The sequence below is a fragment of the Kwoniella dendrophila genome, chromosome 1 (assembly GCF_036810415.1).
Source record: "Kwoniella dendrophila CBS 6074 chromosome 1, complete sequence".
Classification (NCBI taxonomy): domain Eukaryota; kingdom Fungi; phylum Basidiomycota; class Tremellomycetes; order Tremellales; family Cryptococcaceae; genus Kwoniella; species Kwoniella dendrophila.
The window spans coordinates 1,314,727-1,329,502 of record NC_089476.1 but is presented as its reverse complement, the minus strand read 5'-3'; the positions used below and the strand labels follow the sequence as shown (position 1 = coordinate 1,329,502).

The 14,776-nt window shown below is 37.5% G+C and overlaps 4 protein-coding genes and 1 non-coding gene across 5 annotated transcripts; 1 reads left to right on the top strand and 4 right to left on the bottom strand.

The window, feature by feature from the left end:
- Nucleotides 1–375: 375 nt before the first annotated feature.
- L201_000485 (uncharacterized protein) lies at nucleotides 376–3,899 on the top strand (the record flags this gene model as incomplete). Its single annotated transcript, XM_066216286.1, has 10 exons — nucleotides 376–480; nucleotides 540–587; nucleotides 726–1,242; nucleotides 1,322–1,564; nucleotides 1,643–1,722; nucleotides 1,784–2,038; nucleotides 2,103–2,261; nucleotides 2,324–2,668; nucleotides 2,726–2,915; nucleotides 2,977–3,899. 10 exons carry the CDS (start codon nucleotides 376–378, stop codon nucleotides 3,897–3,899), a joined length of 2,865 nt encoding a protein of 954 aa, XP_066072383.1.
- Nucleotides 3,900–4,275: 376 nt separating this feature from the next.
- Nucleotides 4,276–5,289, bottom strand: L201_000484 (uncharacterized protein; the record flags this gene model as incomplete). Its single annotated transcript, XM_066216285.1, has 4 exons — nucleotides 4,276–4,479; nucleotides 4,552–4,696; nucleotides 4,812–5,115; nucleotides 5,241–5,289. The coding sequence occupies 4 exons, from the start codon at nucleotides 5,287–5,289 to the stop codon at nucleotides 4,276–4,278; spliced, it is 702 nt and encodes a 233-aa protein (XP_066072382.1).
- Nucleotides 5,290–7,213: 1,924 nt separating this feature from the next.
- Nucleotides 7,214–7,328, bottom strand: L201_000483. Its single transcript, XR_010725538.1, has one exon. It is a non-coding gene; the product is annotated as a 5S ribosomal RNA (ribosomal RNA).
- Nucleotides 7,329–7,590: 262 nt separating this feature from the next.
- L201_000482 (uncharacterized protein) lies at nucleotides 7,591–8,532 on the bottom strand (the record flags this gene model as incomplete). The annotated part of the gene is made up of 2 exons (XM_066216284.1): nucleotides 7,591–8,043; nucleotides 8,173–8,532. The coding sequence occupies 2 exons, from the start codon at nucleotides 8,530–8,532 to the stop codon at nucleotides 7,591–7,593; spliced, it is 813 nt and encodes a 270-aa protein (XP_066072381.1).
- A 605-nt stretch (nucleotides 8,533–9,137) lies between these two features.
- L201_000481 (uncharacterized protein) lies at nucleotides 9,138–14,427 on the bottom strand (the record flags this gene model as incomplete). The annotated part of the gene is made up of 15 exons (XM_066216283.1): nucleotides 9,138–9,461; nucleotides 9,525–9,581; nucleotides 9,636–9,705; nucleotides 9,771–9,913; nucleotides 10,020–10,340; nucleotides 10,421–10,609; nucleotides 10,729–10,919; nucleotides 10,991–11,464; nucleotides 11,529–11,601; nucleotides 11,663–11,799; nucleotides 11,879–11,994; nucleotides 12,083–12,200; nucleotides 12,249–13,000; nucleotides 13,100–13,293; nucleotides 13,390–14,427. The coding sequence occupies 15 exons, from the start codon at nucleotides 14,425–14,427 to the stop codon at nucleotides 9,138–9,140; spliced, it is 4,197 nt and encodes a 1,398-aa protein (XP_066072380.1).
- Between the last annotated feature and the right edge of the window lie 349 nt (nucleotides 14,428–14,776).

The window sequence follows — 14,776 nt, the reverse complement described above, 5'->3', positions numbered from 1 at the left end:
CATCATTGATACTACAGTAGAAGCATCCTCATGAAAGTTCAGACTATGCATCGTGCTATGATAATATCAGCACTACTTGCTTCTGTTGTCATCTAGCTCCTCCCCTCAAAAGATCAACATCAGAACGTTACGGATGGCGTATATACGGTGGGTCGACCATTCCCCTACGTTTGATATGTCATAGAAAGTTAGGCTCAAGTTATGACGTGGAACATTTGCGTCACCGTCATCGAAATGATGTACTGTATGATGAACTATTGTACTTTCTTGATCATTTTGACAATATTTTGTCATTTACACCATATAAAAGGTGGATGATCTGAGAGAGTGAAAGTCCTGAGCCCGGCGAAGTACACCTCGCTCTTTTAATCGCTCATGCTACGAATTTATTCGGCATGTTTGCTAATCCTACTGCATTTAACCCATGTTTGGTGTATGACGGATGAAAAGAGGGAACAGCTTAGAGATGAGACTGCTTCAGTGAGCTCCTTGTTATTATTAGGCATATTCATTACTCTTGCTTATTGTACTTAATCTAGCTTTTCAAACACGGCTACGAAGGGTATATGAAATATGCTTATCCAGCTGTGAGTACCATTATCATCAATTGATGAGGGAGTGAAGGGTTAGGAAGTATGAAAGTAGATCAAGTAGTAAGAAGATGTATCAAGATGAGGAAGGCAGTAGACCAAACGGTACAATGCTGATACTTCAGTCATTTACAGGACGAATTGCGACCTTTAACATGCGGACCTTTGTATCGAGATACCGATCCTAACAATTTCGGAATAAATGATATACACGCCAATGTATCCATGACATTACTTGATACTTTATCTTCGTTGCCTTTGGTTCATCCTGAAGCATATCCCAAAGCTATCCAACTAGTCGCGGAGAAAATATCTTTTGATCAAGATGTTAAAGTTCAATTATTTGAAATGACAATTAGAGCTATGGGTTCTTTATTATCAACTTATCAGACTTTAGATGAATTACCTAATGACCCAATTGAACAATATAGAAAATTAGGTATAAATGTAAATAATGACAGTAGTGCTTGGAGCTGGGCAGCGACAAAGAAAAACGATATCGTTGATTTAAAGCAATATGAAAATAGAATGTTAGAATTAGCACATGATTTAGGTAAAAGACTGTTACCTGCTTTTGATACTGTAACTGGTATACCTTATGCTAGAGTTAATTTAAGAACTGGTTTATTGAAAGGTGAAAGTATAGAAACATGTGAGTTTAAAATTTCTGTCCCTCTCTTTCCTTGTCTTCATTAAACAAGAGGAACATCCGAGCTAAATTAAATAGGAAGGTACTGCAGGAGCAGGGAGTTTAATCCTTGAATTTTCATTATTATCGAGATTAACTGGCGATGAGAGATTTGAGGAACTAGCAAATAAAGCTTATTTAGCTTTATGGAATAGAAGATCAAATCAAAATTTATTAGGAAATACAGTTGGCACACATGGTCATTGGTTAGCACCTGGTATGAGTGGTGTAGGTGCTGGAATGGATAGTTTCTTCGAATATGGTATCAAAGCTGGTGTTATGCTTGGTAAGTTCACCTACTTCCCTTCTAACCATGATATGGTACAATCACGGAGTGTCTAACTAATCATGATACCGGTTTTAGACGATGATACGTATTCCGATATATTCTACGATTCTTATGCAGCTATTCAAACTTATGTTCGTACCGGAGATGGACTCATCGTAAGTCCTTCCACTCTACCTCTTTAGCGTTCTACCATTGACTCTGAATGATTTGACCTAGTATCGACCCATCCAGACGAGACTCTTACAGCCAGCTTCGCCATCCATAATCGACTCTTTATCAGCTTTCTTACCTGCCATGCAAGTCATCGCAGGCGACGTGGAATCAGCCATAAAATCACATTTAGTATTCTGGAATTTATGGAGAAAATATAATGCTATGCCTGAATCTTTCGTTTGGCAAGAAAGAAGGATCGAATGGGCAGGGTATCCTGGTAGACCGGAATTTATTGAATCGACTTATTATCTTTATCAGGTATGTCAACGTACAATCTCCAAAATTGAAAAGGGTTGATGGCTGATTTCACTATTGCATTAAGGCCACAAAAGATCCTTTTTACCTCAGAGTTGGTGAGAAGATCTTAAACGATCTGAAAACAAGGACTAGAACCAAATGTGGTTTCGCAACGATCAAGAATGTCATGACAGGAGAGTTGGAAGATAGGATGGAGAGTTTTATGCTATCTGAATCGCTTAAAGTATGTGTCAAAGACAAGCAACTCAGTCTGTATCCATATACTAATCATATAATGTGAACTAGTACCTATATCTGCTTTTCGCCGATGTCCCATTCCCTAACTCAAATACAGTCTTTACAACGGAAGGTCATTCGCTGAAGATGCCCAAAACACTGCTCAAGTCACCTTCAGCGCATCGTCGGCTCACAAGAAAAGGTGAAAATCCTACTTGTCCTGTCTATCAGTCGCCACAAGTAGGGAGCACAGATTCTACCTCTGGGATTGTATTAGGTATAGAAGGTAGAGATGACTACGACTATGCTAGAGGACTGGTTTATGGATGGGATACAAGTGGGCCTGAGATCAAAGATGGGAAGAGATTATGGTATGATGGTGGGATATGCAAAATCCCTTCTGCTCCTAAATTTGTAAGTCTCGGAACTTGCTTATCACCGAAAGGTAGGTCCTGACGAAAGGCATCCTAGGCATTCGAGATTGTACTTTCGCCCCTCAATGCTACAGATCCAACCTCCGTACCGCCAGAAGACCCTTCTCCTGGACCAAGCAAAGTCAATCAAGATCTCCTTACCGGAAACTATCATATCACTGATATAGAAGGATTACGGTTGGGTGTGCGATGGAGATTTGATGGAAAAGGGTATGATGTCGCAAATAGTGAGTGAAGCCGAGGTAATAGCCCTCTTATTGTCATAATCAGCTAACGTGGACTCTACAGTCGGACCTCATCGAATCAGACAGGGTCAGAATGTCGTGATCAGCGATTCAGCTTTGAAAGATCACTTGGCTGTCCCGTCATCGCCGCCAATCGATTCTTACAGTCCTCCAGAACTGCTTTTACGTTTCATATCATACCTTAATACATCAGCTCCACTTTCTTTACCTTCAAGAGACGCCGGACAGGTCTTGCTTCATGCGATTGGAGCTACAGCTACTTTTGGACTAGATTTTATTCCCGTGACCGCTTCTGATTTCGAATCTGGCTCAACCAGCTGGAGGATTGGGGACAAACCTGTTCGCCTTATCATACCTCCTAAAGAGAATGGTTTAGCTTATCAAGGCTGTACAGTAAAGTCATTAGAATACCTTGGAATCAATCACGATTCCACCGATCCATTCGTGATTATGGTATCGAGAGGGGGTTGTACATTTTTAGATAAATTGATTATTGCTAAAGAAATAGGAGCCATCGGCGTTTTAGCTATTGGCTATGAACCTTTAAAAGAAGGTGAACCGGTCCCACCTGAAAGAAAGGGTGAATCTGTCATAGAGGATCAAGGTTTGATTAGACCTTCAGCAGAATATGATAATTCACATCCTGAGTTTCAAAAATTAGGTTTGAATAATATCGGTATGATCTATACTGAATGGTTGATAGGTGAAATTTTAAGAAAATTAGTTGAGAATGAGAATAAAGTTCTAGCTATAGAAGTTTTGAATATAGATTCTAATCAACAAGAAGTACAAAGTCACAAACTTCCTGATATAACATCGTCATTCCCCAATAAGAATAGGAAAAAATTTACACACCAAGTAGAGAAACAAGGTTTATTAATGGTTGGTCAATGGCCTATCATGAATTTGAAAGTAACAAATAAAGCGTTAGCCTTTCAGAATGGTAAACCACCAGAATCTGGTTGAGTACTTTATGAATAAACATATATATAATTATATAGATGAGCAGAAATGTATAATTGATGACTCCACCTTAATAATTTGTGAATTCCAAAGCTCTAGCATGTCATTTAAGGCGTCGTACATTATGGTCTACCGATATACATAATGGATGGTAAGATGTATAGTAGCTTAATTTATGTTCAATCTTTGCTTTATTTTCGATATTTATCCTAATTAAAATAGCGATTCTTGAGTTTTCACAATATGTAACCAAAAGCAAGAATAAAAAGTTGAAGCGAAAAGAAAAGAAAAGAAAAGAAAAGAAAATGTGATAAATTTCAATCTAAATCTTTGTGAAAATTTCTAAAAAAATTTAAATCATCTCATTGTTATATTTAGATTAAAAAGCAATAGCCATACCGGCTGCTACACTAATCAGAGCTACGAAACCACCAACGAATGAAGTTACTGGAAGAGCACCTGAAGCTGGAGCTGCAGATGCAGCGGCAGAAGAAGCTGATCCGGCTACTGAGCCACCGGCTGAAGTAGCTTGACCAGCGGCAGAACCTACAGCAGCGGTAACACCATTTGCACTTGCGGAAGCCTGATACCACAAATCAAGATGGATTAGGAAACTTTTTCGTCAGGCTGAACGAATAGGACCGAAACCACTTACGGCACTTGGAATAGCGGAAGCACCACTTGCAGCAATAGTAATTCCAGCACCGGCAGCTGAAGAGGCACTGGCAGCTGCGCCTGAAGCAGTTGCTGAAAGTGATTCACCGCCTGCAGCTGAAGGAGTAGAGGTTTGAGAAAGCGCTCTATAGTAAAATTTGACAAAATGTCATGTATCAGTTTCTACTGCTAATACTTTTTACAGTCAAAATTGATTGAGAGGTCGTAAATGTAGTTGATTATGGGAGAATAACAACTCACTGTAAACCACCAGTAACAGATTGACCAGCTTGTGAACAGCCAGATTTAATTTGATCTACAGCAGATTGTAATTGTGACCATTCAGATTGAGTTACACCTTGTTCATTATCTAAAACGCATTGGAAACAACCAATAAAATCATTGAATTGAGCTTGTTTACAAACTGTTAAACAAGTATTAAAATCACTTGAAATACATGCATTGTAAATTTTGATTGCACCTGTACATTGAGATTGACATGCTTGTGGGAAAGATTGTTCGATTTGTCGAGGGAACAATCTCATATGTTCTGGACTGAGGGCGGCTAATTGATTGATAACGGAAATTTAAGAAAAATAGTCAATAAGGTACTTATGAAGATCTTTTGTATCGCATTGTTGCTAGTATGGTGCCTTTGTATGGTCATCCGTGCGGAGAAACAGAACTCACCAGCAGAAAGAGCACCAAGAAGGGGTACGAAAGCAATGAGTCCAAACATCTTGATATTTGTTATGTGAATGATAGGCTACTTGAGGGTTTGAATCAAGAGAGTTTTATCGACCAACGTTTGGTCAGATGTTTGAGGAAAATTATATGGGACGTTTAAACAGTATGCATAGTGATCACGAAGGCGAGAGAAAGGAGGTATACTTCCGAGTCAGCTTTTACTGAACTTTTCATCGTCCTCCATTCATCAAGAGAAAGTATCGTGATCACGACTAAGCGTGGTGTGGAAGGCTTGATTTCTACTCCACGAAAAGTTTACAAGCCGTTTTATCAAGATCAAAAATTGATGACTCACAGATAAGATAAAGAAGTAAATATACGTAAATAAACTGCGTATCTCGTACTGCGGATATTAGGCTATAGTGTAATTATCGAAATGATGATATGATGTGGTGAATGAAGAAGAAGATAAGATATTACATTCCTTCAACAACCTTATATATAGTGAGTATTCCATGCATGATCAACACCATACACTTGAACTGCCTTTCTAGTCAGGTATTGTCACCTGTCGCTATCTCGCGAGAGGCGCTTAGGCCCCTCCATTGCTTCTCATGTGAACGTGATGAATACCCTAACAAGTATATTATACAACCGAACACGTTCAGGTAAATAAGGAGAGAGAAACTGATATGTTTGATGCGTCCGTTGTTATCGCCCCAAAACGTCACAACCATCAATCAGTTACGTTATTTTATTCGGAAATGATGAGTCAAGTAAAAGCGAAAGGAATGGTGATCAAAGGATATACAGCAATAAAGCAGTGTGTACAAAGATTAGCGAAACGGCAGTGAGATAGAAGAATCATGAAGGAAGGAATTCACCCCAAACAACTCAGAAAGGTTGTTTATCATTCGTATCTATACATTTGCGAGTAGTACGCACACAAATCGTTCGGAGACGGTCCGTCGGTGCTCAAAGAGGATAGAGTAGGTCACGGGATAACATCCTTATTAAGTAATACGAGAACACGCTAAATAAACGTTGTTCCTTCTACGTTCTTGTTGTTTTGATCATGAGAAGCGAGAACACATAACCAAAGACACTACTATACCCGTACCTTATTCATAATCGTTCTTCTGTTTCATCAAGAAGGTACCTTATAAGGGCAAGAGTGAAATGCTGAATGTGAGGAATTTCGGGACATTTGCAAATTTAAAAAGTGGCTTTTAACAAACTAATAATAAACCCTGGATGAGAACAGGTCCAAAGAAGATCCCTCCTTTATATGTGCAAGACTAGTATTGTATCCGTGACGACCGTCAATTACATATCACTTGTAACTCAATTAAGAGCCTTCAGATATAAATTGTGCCGGACGGATCTCGGTATATCGCTTGTCAGATTTTCGGGAAGCCTAACGAAGATGTCCGTCCTTGAATGATCTTCATTAGGAGCTGAAATAACCCGCTAGCCGTTGGTATTTTGTCAGAAACCCAACTGAGATATAAAAGTGTAAAACCAAAACCCCCAAGATTTGTCTTGGCAATTAACCAAATTCGGCTAGATCCTTTCAAGTAACTTATATTGAATACCAAATAATCAAAGTGAATCACTTTCCGATGGAACGGATAATAGCTCTCAAATAACTTGGTTTGCCAGAGATACCGCCTTATCAAGAGGAAATAGAACGATTGAACGATGTCTTACGCTTTATCTGCCTATCCCGGAACCTAGTTCTTCTCTTCCAATAACGTCGCTAGGTAAGCTGTCAAAGCTGGCAGTTTATAGATTAAAATGTCGAATACACACACATACATCAGTGGTTCGAGGAAAGCAGATTTTTCAGAATGATAAGCGAAACAACCGAACAAATCAAGTGCAATCCGCTATAATGCTAGATTATATGCGACAGCTTAGTGAGGTCGCTTTCACTGTAACGACGTTACTATCAGAGATAAAAAAATGATTGATCAAACTACAGCACCTGGGATCCCCAAGTTGTCCCCAACCTTGGTACTAATCAAGCGATATCTAGCTTAACTTTGCGGAGCTGACGAGACGCAGTGGTTTATAGATTCTCTGGCCGTAGATGTTTGCTCCAAGGAAAGAATTTACATATAGGTGTCTGACAAATAGGCAGTCGTTTTGGTTTTTCTAGAACTCAGCAGTCCATTAACTTTCGATCAGCTGAGAGCATTGTCTCTTTTAGATGTCAGCGTCAATCTAGGAGAATTAAAATGGAATGAGAAGGCCGAGGTGCATGATACAATTTGAATATTATTGTTACATACAATCTTCTCGGTTAATCGAGATATATATCGCTTGAAAACCATTTACATAAAGTTTTTGTTTACCAATCTTCAGGTTCATCTATCCATTCACCCTTTCTTCTTAAATCTCTTTCCAATTGTCTAAATTCTCTATAACCTTTCCATCTACTTTCAACTCCAGGTAAATTATTTCTTGTCACTCCTAATTCTTTTCTTAAATCACCTAAACCTTGATTCCATCTTTTTTCCCAATATATACCAACTAAATTTTTATTTGATTTTTCACCTTGTTTTAATGCCCATGGTACCCAATCTTTTAACCAAACATCTCTTCTTTTATTAGATAATCTAAATGGTCCAAATAATGATGATAAACCTGCAACAGGTAATGACATATTTGAAAATTCTAAAACTTTTAATGTTAATTCATTAGGTAATGTCGTAGGTAAGGAAAATAACGTATGATATAAATCATGCGTTTGTCTATAACGTAACATTGTATAAGCCATTGTTGGTGAATCTATGTATTGGACCTAGAAGAAGTTACAAGCACAATGGGTAAGTATGGTTGAAAATTATAGAAGTTGAAAGCTAGAAGATTTCTTTACAAGGTGACGGCAGAGGCATGAAAGAAAGCAGTAAGAAGAAGTATCATTACTTACAGGTTTTCTTGAATCTGGATCTAAACCACCTTCTTTAATTAACCATTCAAAATATTCTCTACCTAAAGTCCCTCTTTTCAAATCACCTAAACCTTGTAAAGTTTTTGACGTTATTAAAGGTTTATCTTTCATTATTTGTCTACCTTCTGCTGATTCAGTTGTTAATTTATGATGTAATGTGGGTAAAAAAGTTCCCGCTGTAGATTCTGATAATGATGCAACTAAATCACCTCTAGATGTCCAAACTCCAACTAATCCTGAGCCTAATGCTAATAATGCATTTTGAGAATATGATAATGGTATATGTCCTGGATAATTAGGTTCAATAATTGTTTTTAGCAACCTCGTCGAAGGTCTCATCTTGGGTTGATCGTTGAACTGAATTAATCCGCTCGCTCGCGGCCTGATAAGAAGATGATTGAGATTAATGTGATAGTATTTGGGTAATTTTGTAGATATAACGATTCGGCAATTGTTTAAGCTTGTCAACCTGAATTCGATTCGATCTTAATTAGGTTCTTAGTGCAGTAAATGTTTTATCGATGTTAGGGGTTCCATATGTTTTGATTTTTGGGCGATGACAAGGCAGTAAATGTTATAGATATTCTGAACATTTTGTCGGTAAATCCAGACATGACATAAATATTGACAAACCGATAACTTCCGGCGGGTTAATCATTAATAACCTCTTAGCTTTCATATACAGATCACGTGGGAGAATCGAATTCTCACTACAAGTACGTACCTAGTTAATATATCTCCATCACACAAAGCGATAACTACTCCAAGAAGAGGTATAGTAGGATGGGACACCTCGGTACATATTTATCGCATGCGGAAGAGCAGTTTTAAATTCATGTATTATACAACATTTATTTCGATCAGCCCAAGAAGAAAGCCCGAAAACGAAACGAAAAAGTCCATGATGCCACCTTGAAAGATCCTCTACTCTACTCTACTCTACTCTACTCGTCATCATCATCGTCGTCGTCTTCATCATCATCACTGTCGACAACTTTCCTCCTGCCTCCTCTTCTCGGTGCAGCTTTAGGCGGAGGAGCTTTCTTGGTAGCCGCTTTGCCCCTTGCAGCTCTTACAGGTGGAGGTGCAGGTGTAGATTCTTCATCATCTTGTTCATCATCATCATCATCTGGAGTAACTGCTTTTCTACCTCTTCCATTTGCTTGAGGTCGTTTAGCTGCTCTTTTCTTAGCTGCTTTAGTCTTTCTCAATACATCTGCTTCAAGTGCTTGATCTTCGAGACCTTTTGCTTGGTGTTCCGTGAGGATCTAATGGGGTAATCCAAATCAGCTATGTTTTAACAACAACTCTCCTCTGTGAGCGTAACTTACAGCTTCAAATTCCTTGAGCTCGGTTTCAGGTTTGTTGGCGGCTTTGTTAGCTCGAGCCTAATGCATGAGTGTTAGATATAGCTCAGTCATCGTGCTCAATGTATAGCTTACTTTGGCAAGAATTTCAGTAAACCTTCTGAAAACAGTTTCTTCATGCAGTTTATCTTGGTAGAATGGTAATCTGACCAAAGCAAGCAAGTTAGCGTCAACCTCCCAGAGTCAATTACTACCAAAGTTAAGACTCACCCTTCGATAAGTTTCTTCATTGATCTTTCAGATTTGAACGGTAATAAAGATAAACAGAAAGCGATATCTCTCCATTGTCTTTCTTCATTAGCTGATCTAAATCTTTGACATAATTTTTCTACTATTGATTCAGCTTGTTTATCCTATAGTTAGATGAAGCATCATGGTGCGATTAGCTCAAATAAACAATATAAATACATTATGGAAGCAAGAAAGAAAGGATACAAAAAAAAAACAAAAAAAACATACTTTTTCAATAAATGTAAAAATGAATTTCATTGTTCTTTCGAAAATATCTTCATCGACTTTATGTTTGCCAATTGATAAATGACTAATAACATCTTGTAAATTATTATATAATGCATTATCTTTTGTTGATAATTCTGTGAAAAACAATTTTGATAAATCTGAAATTCTTGAATCTTTATCTTCTAAACATTTTGCCATTTCACCTAATTGTCCTTTAACTTTAATCATACCATTTAAAATCAAATGCGTTAAAACCATTAATGTATTTTTCTTTACAATCGGATCAGGATCTGATAATCCTTGATATAATCTTTCAGAGTTCTGTATATAACAACGTAAATTAGCAAATAATTCAAGCAAGGAAAAACTCATTTTAACGCATGAATAGAAACTTCACTCACATCATCAATCATACTTCCCCAACAAACCGCTATATCACCCAAAGCAATAACGATATTGCTTCTTACCACGGGATCTTTACTAGTTTCAAGGATCTTGAAAAGAAGCAATAGATGGGATTCACAGAATTGAGCGGAGACACACATCAATTTGGTCAGGGATAAAGTAGCTGCTTGACGAAGGGAGGGGTTCTGAATGAAACAAGTTCGGTCATCAGCACAATCATGAATTATCCTCAAACCAAAGAGCAGACACCTTTTTCGCTGCGTATGCTTTTGAGAATTTCTTTGTTCCCCGATATCTCACTCACCTTGTATCTCTTTGGACTAGCACAAATACCAGCTATCATGGGACCATAAATAGCTAACAAACTCTTTTCACCAAACAATAGTTCTCTTTCTCTTATACCTGAAATTAATTCACCAATATCGTCTTCAGCATTTCCAGCTACTGCGTCTAGGTCGTTTGAATCCTTTTCAGCGGCTTTGGCGGCAGCTTTTTCTGCAAACAACGGTATATCAGCATATTGCGCAATCATAGCAGTTAGACGAGTTATATCTGGAAAAACTTACGTTTAGCAGTTTCATCTTTCCTTCTCTTGAATTCTCTTTCTACCAATTCGAGATATACTATATGCTTGATTGAAACATGACCGACTATAAATACCAGTTGTGCTAATTTGAAGGAACCAATTTGATCTTTCTTTTCACTTTCATCACTATTAACAATCTCTTGTTGGGTCGAATTTGCTTCTTCTTGAGTAGGTTCCTCGTCAGCTGTCGATGGTTCAGGTACTTCATCTTGATTAGCTGATGGAGATGGCGAGGATGTCGAAGGGGTTTTCTCAAAGACTTTGAGGGTCAAATCTTTGATGATCTCTGAACATAATGAATCTGGCTGTTCACCTAATAAGTATATCGTATTTATAGCTTGCTCTGCCATACTAAACCATTGTGGTGATTTAGGTGAATGTTCGATTATTTCTTGTAATTTCACGAAAATAGGACTGTCCATAGGCAATCTCATAGTCTTATCGCTCAATGACCCTAGCGATAAGTAATATTTTTTGTCAGTCTTCCTGCTTGCCAAGCACAGACCCAACAAACTCACCTTTAACTTTTTTAGCTGATCCGCCTAATCGTTGAAGAGCGATACATGTATATCGAGCCAAAACCAGATCGTGCTACGTGCGGTTGACAGAATTAGCTAAGAGTAAAGTCTATGTAGATTCAAAGATAACTAACCATTCCCAAAGGTCCTAAACCTATTTTCAACAAAGCCTCGACCCTTTCTGTCACGACTTCGCGTCTGGCTAATCCAAGCATACCCAGAATGATTATAGCACCTTGACGTTGAGGTTTAGGGATTTCTTGATCAGTACCTGATTGATCGTATACCATGAATTAGCTTCTGCAATATAATCGTCGTTGGGTGGACACGTTGGTTGGCAATTGACTTACTATATACCTGCCATAGCTTGTTGATTACATCGTTGTGCACTCCACCTTCTACCATCATTGTTCTCATCAGTTCTTCAAGTGATGTTAACTCAGCAAGAGTAGCGCCATATGTTCGTCTGGACAGGTACCCAAAAATGTCAGCCTTGTGAGCCATATTACTAGTTCAATCGAAACAAACTATGTTTTAAAAGCCTTTGAACTCACTCGATCATATTCTTAGCAATTCTGTTAACTTGCTGTTTTGGTGATAAATCAGGAACGACATCGAAATATAAACTCTTATAACAATCTATCAGATTTGCTCTGATGCCTTTTGAAGTTTCTGCTGATAAGGTTGATCCTACTCCTAAAGGATCTTCAGATCCACCACCGACCCCAGTTCCTCCTACTACAGCATTTGATGATGTAGTAGTAGCTGTGGTTGCATTATTATCTTTTGTCCAAATTAAATGTAACATAGTTTTTATACCAATTTCATAAGATTGTAAATTATATTCAAAAGCAATTCTGAAAAATCTCATTGATTCTAAGACTTCAGATTTTGTTGTTGAAACTAACAATTGACATAATATCGGAATTGAATTTTCTAATTGATTTATAAATTTCAATGAATCTGAATAATATTTTTTTGTTAATCTTAGTTTATGTATTAATTCTGGATCTAAATTTGTTTGTTCAGCTTCAATTCCACGTATATCTAATTGTGATTGTCTTGGTTTACGTTCTTTTTTCGTTTTTATAGCTTTAGGCGTTTCTTCAGTTTCATCGTCTTCATCTTGATCTTTTGTTTCATTTTCGTTTTCATCCTCTTCCTCATTTTCTTTGTCTTCAGATTCCTCCTCTTCCTCTCCACCTTCGCCATCAACCATACCGACATCTCTTTTAGCCTTTTCTAACTCGATAGCATCCACCTTAGCTAATTCTGAGGAGACCTTATCGTATCGTTCCTGCCATTCAGCTAGATTCAAAGTACCACCATGTAGAGCACCGAAAGGATGTGTTTCCAAGAGTTTACATAATAACTGTATGGCGTATCGACGAGCAGAAGAGGTTTTGTCTTCAAGTGTACGTATGGTGAGCTCGGTGATTTGATGACGCTGTTTAGGGAATTTGGCAGGAAGACTAGAAGAGTCGAAGCGATGTCAGCAAGTTGGCGTTGCGGATCCTTTTTTCTTATGTGAAGCCAATCCAAATTGTTGGATCCCCAGAAAATACACTTACTCGCATAGCTTTATTAATGTCGTCAACACTTTGCATCTAACCCAACTGTTCAGGTCTAAAAATCTCTCCATAAGCAATTCAAAGTATTTCTTTATTTGCTTAGATTTCTGTTCTTCGTCACCTTCATCTGATAAAGAGAGATCTCTGATTAGTAAGCCGATGATTTCTACAATAGCCATTCGCATTGGGTGTGCCTATAGTTGAATCAAATTAGTACTAGATTCATATCCGAGGTGTATGGGAAGCGAAAACAGTGAAATTAAAATGAATTGATTGATTGAATTACTCACATCACTATCCAAATGACCTAATAATAAAGGCATTTGTTTACTAACTACTCTAGGAGATAATTCAGCTAATTTAATTAAAAATTTACTAAAAGATCTTGGACCTTTTACATCATTATGAGCAAAAGTTTTAGTTGAAACATCTCTTAAAATTTCCTCAGATAATTGAATATGATCAAATTCTTTTTCTAAAATTGATAATAATTCTGCCATTGGTTCAGAAAAATGTTCAAAATAAGTTAAATTTTGAATTATTGAAGTTTGTGCACCAAAACCATGTTGATGAAATTTTACTGATAAACATATTATTTTATATAAACCTAATTTAATCTCTTGATTTTTTAATAGGCCCTCATTTTCCGTTAATTGATATGTTGGTTTAACAAAACATGATATAAAAGATTCCTTCTCACTTGTTGTTCTCCATATTCTATTTGTAGGTATTCTTAATACTTTATTCATAGTCCCTAGAACTAATGGTATATGATCTATCCATATAAATGATGTTGAATATCCTGATGATCCATTACCAGCATTCTTGTTTGTTGTTTTCTTCTTCCCTCTACCTGTTGTACTTGTTACTCCACTTGAACCGTCAGAAGACTTTCCTGCACCTCTTTCAGCTGAAGATATAAACCATTGTAATAAAAATGCCCACATTTCTAATGGCTGTTTATGTATCATTGGTGCGTCCATATCTTCAGCTGAGAATCCTTGCGCTTGTCCTCCTATTAGATTCATTACCCCATTGGTATGGTTGGATAAACCTGATAATATGACATCCAGTAATTTTGTTAAGATCGGTCCGGTTATATTTGGTGAATCTGCGTATTTTAGTATTGATTGAAATACATCAAACGTAGATGACTGCTGATGTATTATGGAGTCTGGATCATGTACGATGGTTTCTATTGCCGATGATAAAGATTCGTCTATTGATGATGTCCGCAAAGACGGTACGTCAATCTCAGCTGGAATATGATAAAGAGAAATGTCGGAGAGGGATAAAAGGGATTCTTGGAGATTGAATTCTTCTGACATGGTGAATATGTATCAGCTGCCGTAGTAGAATGATTTTATAATTGTAAAGTCGCTATCGTGCCCAACTTGGCGCAGTCTGAATCGTCAGAAGGGTATATGTGTTCGATTATAGAAAACAATGTTATGGTAGCACAAGAAACAAGTAGAAGATGAGGAATCATCAATAAATGAGATTTTGTTATTATTTGTTTATTTGTTTACTCAACGCGTCGATTAACCAAGACACGCGATCGAAAATTACCCGAAAAGGATATAAATGTAACAACAACATCCTCCACATCGACAGACCAGCAAATATCACATATCAGATATAATATTCAATGAAAGAGCATGCATGCCAAATACAAAA